This window comes from Trichechus manatus, unplaced genomic scaffold (assembly GCF_000243295.1).
Source record: "Trichechus manatus latirostris isolate Lorelei unplaced genomic scaffold, TriManLat1.0 scaffold00076, whole genome shotgun sequence".
Taxonomy (NCBI): domain Eukaryota; kingdom Metazoa; phylum Chordata; class Mammalia; order Sirenia; family Trichechidae; genus Trichechus; species Trichechus manatus.
The window spans coordinates 272,034-281,644 of NW_004444012.1; the positions used below are offsets into that span (position 1 = coordinate 272,034).

At 54.1% G+C, this 9,611-nt stretch overlaps 2 protein-coding genes across 2 annotated transcripts in view; one reads left to right on the forward strand and one right to left on the reverse strand.

Moving 5' to 3' along the window:
* Positions 1 to 789, forward strand: part of LPCAT4 (lysophosphatidylcholine acyltransferase 4) — an 8,994-nt gene extending 8,205 nt beyond the window's left edge. The window contains exons 13-14 of the mRNA XM_004380582.2: positions 97 to 280; positions 491 to 789. Coding sequence (XP_004380639.1) covers positions 97 to 280; positions 491 to 666 — 360 coding nt within the window. The 3' untranslated portion in view covers positions 667 to 789. The remainder of the gene's footprint in view (positions 1 to 96; positions 281 to 490) is intronic.
* A 991-nt stretch (positions 790 to 1,780) lies between these two features.
* Positions 1,781 to 9,611, reverse strand: part of NUTM1 (NUT midline carcinoma family member 1) — an 11,753-nt gene continuing 3,922 nt past the window's right edge. Inside the window, exons 3-7 of the mRNA XM_004380714.3 lie at positions 6,907 to 7,035; positions 5,402 to 5,541; positions 4,606 to 4,895; positions 4,196 to 4,312; positions 1,781 to 3,869 (exon numbers count right to left, since the gene is read on the reverse strand). Coding sequence (XP_004380771.2) covers positions 1,947 to 3,869; positions 4,196 to 4,312; positions 4,606 to 4,895; positions 5,402 to 5,541; positions 6,907 to 7,035 — 2,599 coding nt within the window. The 3' untranslated portion in view covers positions 1,781 to 1,946. The remainder of the gene's footprint in view (positions 3,870 to 4,195; positions 4,313 to 4,605; positions 4,896 to 5,401; positions 5,542 to 6,906; positions 7,036 to 9,611) is intronic.

Consider the following 9,611-nt stretch of genomic DNA (forward strand, 5'->3'; position numbering starts at 1 on the left):
GCGTGGGCGGGCGATGCGTGACGGGGGGGCGGGGACATTGGTGCCTGACTTGGGGTCGTGAGGCGAGGCCCGATGGGTTTCTTCTTCTCTCCCAAGCTTTTCGCCGAAGAGCAAGCAGAGGGGCGCGGCCGCCTGCTCCACCAGGACGGCTTCAGCTCCATCCTGCACCTGCTACTGGGCTCGCCCCGCCCCGCCGCGGCCACTCTGCACGCCGAGCTGTGCCGGGAGCTGTGCCAGGCGGGCCCCGGCCAGGGCCTCTCCCTCCAGGGCCTCTCCCTCCGTGAGTCGCTGCCTTCCTGCCCCACAAGGGCACCGTGGGCGGGGAGGGAGGGAGGGTTAGGGGCAGTGCTGGGGGCGTGCCCGAGACAGGAGGCTGGAACGGCAGGAAGGACGCACCTGGATCGGAGAGGGGACGACGTTGCAGAAGAGCGGGGCAGCCTCCCCTCTTGACATCTTTTTATTCTTCCCCACCTCACTCTCATTTGCCCAGGTCAGTTCCAGGACTTCTCCCTCCGTGACCCCCTCTATGGGAAGGTCTTCAGCACCTACCTGTGCCTCCCACACGCCCCTCGTGGCACCCCGCAGCGGTCAAAGGCCTCATCCCCCGGCGGCCCCACTGCTCTGGCCAACGGGACCGCGCAGGCGCCCAAGCAGAAGGGCGACTGAGTGCCTGGGCCCTTCTCGCCGCCTCCCCCCAGCTGGCACCCGGCCTGCAGACTCCGGGCAGCGCCAGGGCCACCCCGTGCCTCACCCACCTCTGCTCCTCTCTGAGTTTTTGTCGTTGTTTTAAGTTGGTTTTGATTTTTTTTTTTTGTAAGAAACTATTTTATATATAAATATATATATATCTATTAAAAAAATACAAAGCTCAGTCATACTGATGGTCTCAGTAGTTGGGAAGAGAGGAGATGAAGGGTTGCAGGATGCCCACGGGAGGAGTTCAAGGTCAGTCTCCTGGCTCCCAGCTGCCCGGGGCTCTTTCTCGCCCAACAATCAGGCAAACACATTTCATACTCTTCCCTCTGTTGTCGTTACATATACGTATTTTAACAGCCTTCTTGTGAACCTCTTTCAGCCCATTCCTTCTTGTTCTGTCCTCATTAGAGATGAAAAAATAGCTAGCTACCATACTATATTTAATAATCCTACTGAGATTTGACGTGTCTCCTGTAGTGAGAACAGAAAGCTACGTCAACGAGAAACAAGCCTGCTCCCCATCAGGTCGGGCCAGCCACACAGGAGGGTTTCTCTGCCGCTGGATTAGCTGAGGATCACTGAACTTACGTCTGTCCAGTCTCTTCAAAGAAGGATAAAACAAGGCCTGCCTTAAAGGTGCCATATCTAGACACAATCATGGAAAATTAAATTTAGAAACGTGCATCCCCTAGAAACCTGACAGGTACCAAAGCATCTCTCCATCTATAGACTTTAAGAGAGATGGAAAATTATGGGATGTCCAGAGAAGGCCTCCCAAAACCAAGTTTGGGCCTGAAGATGAAAAAAGCAATGGCTAGGGACTTAACAGTGCTGGAGCTCATCATAGGCTGCAGGCCACTCCATTCCCAGGAGGAGACTGCAAGAAGCCAGGATGCGGTTGGAGTCAAGGAAAGTTAGATTCAGAGAACCCGGGAAAACCCTCACCTCATTCTTTTATAGTGTCTTAACCCATCCACCTAGCAACAAAGACATGAGTGCAGAAGGTCATTTTCCAACAAAAACATCTTTTATTCATTTTTTTCCATACAACTCCTTCCAGAGGTACTTCCCCTAATCTCCTGCCAAGGGGACCATCTCCACCCTAGTGAGTCTAACATCCCCACCCTCATCGCTTTTGTAGAACAACAAAACAAATTTGGCCAAGAAAGAGTCTGCGTATGTGGTAGGGGTGAAGTCTGCTCTGGGCCCCCACAGGATTGGCAGGTGGAAGAGGATGGTCCTCCCACTCACTACTGATTACGGCGTCGCTTTTTCCTTCTCCCCGTGACAAAACTGTCACGCCGCCTTTTACGAGGCTGTGAGGGGCGAACAACTAGAGCCAATGGTTTCTCCCCAGAGACCCCAAGGCCAGCTCCTGGGTGGGGCCTCTTTTTAACAGGTGCTGGACCTCTAACTAGAGCTCGCTTCCCAGATTTGGCAACAGGATGTGGAGGTGGGCCGAGACTTCCTACCTCAGCAGAAAGGGAGTGGAGTGCTTTCTTGACCCCCTGACCTACAGAGGGCAGGCCTGAGGCGGGGCGAGGACAGAGGGGAAGCCCTCTTGGTGACAGGCTGAGTTTAGAGGCCAAGAGGTAGGCAAAGTTAGAGAGTTCCTCATCTTCCTCATCCTCCTCTTTCTCTTTGCTGGCCCCATCTGCTGAGCTGCGTGTTTCGCTTCCAGGAGACGTCTCCCTCAGAACTAAGGCATCCCTAGTTCCCAATCTAGGGGGAGAGCTTCCAAGGCCCTGGTGAGGAGATGTTGATTTGGGGGTTCCTACTGAGGGAGCAAGGTCTTTTGGTTTTGATAGATGAGTATCCTCTCTGACCTCCCCCAGTTGGAGGCCATGGCTATCTCCAACATCTAGTAGGCTGACATGCTCTGTGGTTTCCAACAGAGGAGAGATGGAATTGCCTCTGCTCCCTGCACCTTTGCTGGCCTCAGGGAAGGAGGAGGCATCCTGGGTCCCCAGGATAAGGATATTGCCTTGACATGCTGGCAGGAGGGTTTCTTTGGAAGACCCCAGTGTAGGGGCATCAATTCTGCTCTCCAGCAATAGAGCACAACCTTCAGCCCACAGATCACTCGGGTCCCGAGCCGTCTCCGGGTTGTGTTCACTATCTTCTTTGAGCCTCAAGGCAGGGCTGCTGGCGCTCAGAGATCCCGGCAAGCTGCAGTGGTTGCTCTTTTCTGAAGCAGCCATGGCATCGGTGTCTCCACAGGGAAGTGCACTGCGCCCCACATCCCCAGGCAGTGTGGTTTCTCCAAGGCACAGAGAGATGTTGCTACCAGAGCCCAGCGCCTCGCAGCCTCCCTGGTGCTCGGTTACACATTCCCCATCTTGGAAGGTCTCTATGATCTCCTCAATTTCTAAGGGCAGCTCCAAGCCTACAGCATCTATATCACTGCTCAGCCAAAGTTCTGGACTGAGAAGGGCCCCATCGGTGTCTCCAGCTGTTCCAGGGGAAGGGTCCGGAGCATAACTCTGGGCCATCAGAGGGTCTCCGTCATCTCCCCACATGGCTCCTGGAGAGCCTTCTTGGGTCGATGCTAAAGGCTCCTTCCCTTGAAGCGCTCCAACATCCCCCGTCTGCAGTCCTGTCTGAAGCTCCAGGACCCGCTTTTCTAACCCCTGACTCTGCAGAGAAGCTGGCTGGGCAAGTCCACCTTCCAAACAGGGAACTCCCTCCAGCTGGGGGTCTTCCTGCCAGCAAAGGGGTAGGGCCTTTGAAGTGCCATCAGCCACCAGGGAGTGCCCAGGGGACACTGCGCCTCCCAGATGGCCCTCCAGATGCGGGGGTATCTGGTTTGTAACCTTCTCAGACCCTCTCCTCTCTGTGCCCGAGGGTCCCCAAGTGCCTTGTGCTAGTTCTAGCTGCAGGTCCCAGCTGTTGGGGGATGGCAGAGTGTCCCCATCCCTGCGCATCCCCCTCGGGCCATCCAGGGCTCGCTCCTGCCCCCCATGCCCTTCCCTTGCCCGCTTTCCTGGAGAAGCAGCCTTTCCGGGGCGAACGGTGCCCCCAGACACCCGAGGCCCGGATGAGGGCCGAAGCCGCCCAACCCCATCTTCATCCTCATCAGAAACAGAAGGACTGGAGTCCGAGTGAGCTCCACTGCAGCTTGTAGGCGCCTCTGCATCCTCCTCTTCTAAGGCCATGAGTCGCTTCTGTACCAGCTGGAGGGAAATGGACAAATACCCGTTTTCTACATGACTGAGAAGAGGTGGCTGAGTGGGTGGTGGCGAGATGGTATTTGGGCAGGGCAGAAAGACAAGCAGCTGGCTTAAGTGATGCTGTCAAGAGATGCTGTAGCTCTTCTTTCCACCCTCGGGGGCTCGATTCCTGGGCTTTCCCTGCCTTTCCATGGTCCCCTACCTACTTGTTCGGCACTGAACCCCAATCCTGGGACTGTTCTCCTGAAGCCATACCATCCAAGACAGTGCAGGGGTAGATACAACCATGCTGGCATCTGGTTCTGATGTACCCTACCTCCCAAGTTTACCTGAGTGAGAGTTAGCCCTTCTTCTTGCTCCAGCTCCTCGAATAAGGCCAAGGGGTCCCTGTGCTGTTCTGGGGACAGCAGATCTGCTAGAAATCGAGGGTGAATGATGGCCTCCACCTGGGTAACAGAAGAGTGATGTCAGAACCTTTGACAGGAGGTAACCTGTGAGTCTACAGGCTCTCGAAAAGAAGCCATGAGCTCCCCACTCCCCACCCACGGTTGTCATACACCATCACCACCACCAGCTACACACATCTGTGTGTGTGCACGGTCGCACACATACACACTTCTCGGGAGTTACAGGATACAGCCTAGTCCCTAACTGCTTTGGGAAGAACCCCAGATCTTTGGTTCCCAGGAGTGCCCACCCCGATGATGTGCCAGAAACCAGACCTCCAGGCACAGCCCACCTTGGAAACAAAGACTTCCTGAGAACACAGTTCATCGATGTAGCTCAGGAGACCTGGATCTGAGTACATCCCTTCCTCCTCCTGCTGCTGCTCTTCTTCCTCTTCCCGGTGTCCATCTGACTCCCCAGTGGCTGAGTGGCTCCCCAACAGCCCTTCCATGATGTCAGCATACTCTTGAACCGCTTCCGGGGGGATCTCCTTGGGTGCCTCAGGAACTGGAGGCTTCTGGGACTTGCGTTGCCGCCGGCGAGGGGCCCTCGTCTTGGAGACTGCCTTCTTTGGGACGTACGCTTAGGGAAAAGGTGGAAAGGAGAAAGGCCAAGTGGCAGAGAACCTATAGCTTCCACTGCCCAGCCCTGTTTGTAAGGGCACCTGGGTGCCATGAGATGGTTCCAGGCTGGGTCAGGCCAACCTGAATACCAGCCATGGGAGAAGACTTAGGAATTGGAGGGTGTGAGAGAGAATCACAGAATGAGGAATCTTAGAACTCCTGAAACTCCAAGAAATCCCCTAATCCAGCCCCCATTTTTCAGACAGATTAGGTACTGTGGCCCCATTTGACATTCAAGTGAAAAGAGTAGCTGGTTTACTTGGCCAGGATCAATAGCTAGCTGGGGACAATGGAAACCTGAGAGACCAGACTCCTATGGAATGTCCTGTCAGAAACAATTGAATACCACTCCCTGGAGGAAAAGTGGCAGAAGCGAGGGCAATGCCTTCCCTAAACTGACTGGTTTCTGCATGCCTCCCTTTGAGCGTCTGGCCTCCAGCTCCTTCTGGAATTGGGCAGCCATACCTGGCCGCTGGCAAATCTCAGGGGCTGGGGGCGCCAGAGGATCGAGTTTTAGAGGGGCTGCGGGAGGCAGGCATTGGGACCCATTCAACAGCTGCGCATTCTGAATCTGCACCTCTTCCTCAGCCTGGAACTCCATGAACCTGCAGAGGGTGAGGAAGGCATGAGCAGTGCTGAGAAGGCAGCCAGACCCATCCGGAGCCCAGACACCAGGTAGCAGTCACACAGCTGAGAAAGAAGTGTCCTGAGCTGGGCAAAGTGCTGCCTAAGTCACATCACCCAGGAGGGTCACCATATCGGCCCTTCAGCTGCCGTCACCACTTAGGATGCTTGTTAAGAAAATGAACTATCTAGAGCCTGTAACCTTCTCCGGAACAGACGGTAGCTTTCGCTTTTTTCCTGAGCCCTGTCTCACCCAGCATCATGGGTGGCTACCACCACACTAACACAGGCTCAGTGGATTAAATCAGTGGGGGGCAGCATGGCAGGACCCCTCCTTAAGGCCTCATCTGCCCCAGCCTACAATCACAAAAACCCAAACCAAACCTAGTGCTGTGGAGTCGATTCTGACTCACAGCGATCCTACAGGACAGGGTAGAACTGCCCCATGGGGTTTCCCAAGGCTGTACTCTTTATGGAAGCAGACTGCCACATCTTTCTCCTTTGGAGAGGCTGGTGGGTTCCAACCACCGACCTTTCGGTTAGCAGCCAAGCTCTTAACCACTGCACCAACTGGGCTCCTTACAACCACAAAGGATGGCTGAAATCCTGAGGAAGGAGCCAGGGCTGCAATTCTAGGAAGTCCCCACCAGGAGGCAGTGCTCAGATCCAAGAGTCACCCGTCTAGGACAAGGGCCCTGGAAGGGTAAAGCTGGGACGATTTGGTTCAGAAGAATATGGGGAGAAAGTGGAAGCTAAGCTTGGAAGAAAGGGTTCATTTTCCTTTGAGTTATTTTTTTTAACCAAGGAGATCATGGGGGCAGAAGAGCCAGAAGACCACTCAGGGCTTCAAGGACCTGGCTTCCCGTCGCCAGCCCGTCCCAGACCAGCCCCTCCCCGGCAGGACGAGGTAAACCATTTCTGTGCCACTGTTTCCAAGGAGGAGCAGAGCCAAGGTTCTACACTGATAGCCACTTGCCACCTGGACAGTGGGCAGGAAGGACCTGCCTAGTAGAGCCCATCTCCTCCTTGCTAGTCCCTCTGACATCATGGGATTTTCACACCTATCAGGCTCCCCAGCCCCATCCAAAGACCTTCAATATCATACTGACTCAAGACCCAGAGGAGGGGGAACCTCCAAGGGAAGACGGGATGTAAAGACCCAGGAGTGAAGGCAGTGGAAGAAGCAATGTGAGGGGAGAGGATAAAGCCTTCCAGGATCCAGGAGCCTCTACCCTAACCTACACCCCTTCTTCTAACATCTACCAGACACAAGCTTCTCTCCACTGCCCCTCATTGCTCTCGGCCACACTGCCCCCCTCAGGAGAACGAGGGTTCCTGGGACTCACTTTTCTGCCATCTCATAAAAGATCATCCGGTCAAAGTTGCTGGTGCGCTCCCACTCCTGGACGGCCCTCGGCAGTCCCTCCTCCAGGGTCATGGTGGGCTTCAGCCGGGCCAGGGAACGAAGCACTGGGCTAAAACCCCCGTTAGGTCAGTCATGTTCTCCAAGTGCACCCTTCCACCCACCCGTCCTGACACCCACCTCAACACACACCCCTGCCCTTCATGAGATCCCAGGTGTCCCGTCCTGACACCCACCTCAACGCATATCCCCTGCCCTTCATCAGACCTGACCTGTTCCCGTCCTGACACCCACCTCAACGCACATCCCCTGCCCTTCATCAGACCCCACCTGCCCCTGTTCCTGTCATATCCCACGCCCGATGACCCTTCCAGACTCCCCAATCTCCCATCCATTCACTTTACCATACTCTCCTCTCTCCCAGCTGAAACGTGCTTACACACAATCAAACAGAGGATTCTTCTCCCCACATTTTCAGATCGACCACTGTCACCACCCTCAGTTCTCACAGTGCTGGCCTCAAACATCAGGAAGAAGACAGCATTGTGTCATTAATGAGATTTACTACAAGGCAGGTGGAACCCTGCCCAAAGGCTCTTGAATTTTAGAACAAAGGAACTCTGTAACCTGAATGAATCTCTAGTTAAGGCTGTGTGTGTTTTTATGTGTTGGTTTTTAAGCGTTTGTGCCTCCTGGATATCCTTCACAGACTGTCAAATATCCACACTAGACCTCCCACTTCTGGAAGGCTGCTGAGCGCTTTCGGATCCAGAAGAAATAGAGGCCAGCCTAAAGTAAGGGCTTCATTTCTGCCTCGGACATTGTTAAGCCCTCAAATATTATCGTGCATCAGAATCACCTGGAGAAGTTTATTACAACTGTGGGTTTCAGCAACCTGCTCCCATGATCCCCAAAATGAGCATTTTACTAGCTTCCTAGCTGACTTTCAGAGGGTCTGGACTGCACTTTGGGGGAGACCCTGCCCAGAGCCCCTACGTGTGGAGAGCAGGAATAGGCCAGGACCAAAAGTAAACAGGTCCCGTGCAAACCGTGAGGGCCTGTGCTGGCTCGGGATTCAGAAATCCAGCCTTCCAGGCTCTAAGAGAGAATCCCAAGCTGGCTTGAAAAGGCAGGCCATCAGTGATATTGTTGAAAACCGGGGCTTTGGGGGAGTCCTTGATTTACTCACTCCAGGGTCAGGTGGAGGGGGAGATTCCTCTAGGAGTTCAGCCACTGGGGGAGCAACATGTAAATTCTTTAGAAGGCCAGTAAAATGGGGTATGTGTTCTAGAGTGGTTTACCCAAAACGCTGAGGGCACAGTGCAGAACGGAGAGGCAGCCGGTCTGGGGGAGAAGGAGAAAACTCCCCAGACGACCCACGTCTCTGCTTTATAAACGTAAGGCAACCCTGGACTCCTCAGCTGACTGTGCACTCACGCTCACACCTGTAAGCAAGGATACGGTGGCCTGTTGTAAGTTCTTTTCCTCTCCCAGCCTGCCGTTTTATTATCATAATAGCAGCTACTATTTAACGGAAGGCAGTGGCAGCTTAGCGGTAGAATCCTCACCTTCCGTGGGGAGACCTGGGCTCAATTCCTGGCCAATGCGCCTCAAGTGCAGCCACCACCCATCTGTCAGCGGAGCCGCCAGGCTACAACAGACTAGGAAGAAAGGCCTGGCAATCTACTTCGGAAAAACCAGCCAATGAAGACCCTCTGGATCACAACGGTCCAATCCCCTCGTGAATACAGTCATGATGAGTCAGAGCCAACTCGAGCAGCTAACACCCACCACCTAACCCTAACCTAACCTGCTGCCTTTGAGTTGATTCCAACTCATGGTGACCCCCTGTGTTACAGAGAAGAACTGCTCCATAGGGTTTTCTTGGTTATCATCTTCACCAAAGCAGATTGCCAGGCCTTTCTTCCACGGCACTACTGGGTGGGTTCGGACCACCAACTTGTAGGTTAGTAGTCTAGCCCAGACTGTTTGCACCACCCAGAGACCTACAACCACCACAACCATTCAACAAGGCATTCACTTTGCTGAATAAACGCTTCCCATCTTCTCAGCAACCGTTTGAGGTAGGAATAATTATCCTCTGAGCGTTAAAGATGTTAAATGCCCTGCCCAGGACTACAAATCCAGCAAGTGGTGGAGCCCCTGACCGCTAAACATGCTCTAAAAAACCAAAAACCTGTTGCTATCAAGTCAACACCAGTTCATGGTGACCCCACGTGTGCCAGAGAAGAACTGTGCTCCGCTGGGTTTTCAATGGGGGTTGCCAGGCCTTTCTTCTGAGGTGCCTCTGTGCCAATCTTTCAGGTAACCAGTGCACCACCTAGGGACTCCCAGCATGCTCTACCACCTCCCTCATTCAAGCTGAATTCTCCTGAGTAAAATGGGGTGGGTAGGGGGCGGCACACACAAGGTTCTCTGCCTGGCCCTGCACTGTCCTTTCTTCCCACTGGAAGGAGTCATGGCCCAGCACTCCTTGTCCTGGCCGGCTGGGGTGGCTCAACTCATGTCGGAAGGTAGTAAAACAGAACAGGGGGATCATGGCACTGGTGGTCAGAGACCTGAACTCAAATCACAGCTCCTCACTTGATGATGTAGTCAGAGACCTGAATTCAAATCATAGCTTCTCACTTTATGATGTAGTCAGAGACCTAAATTCAAATCACAGCT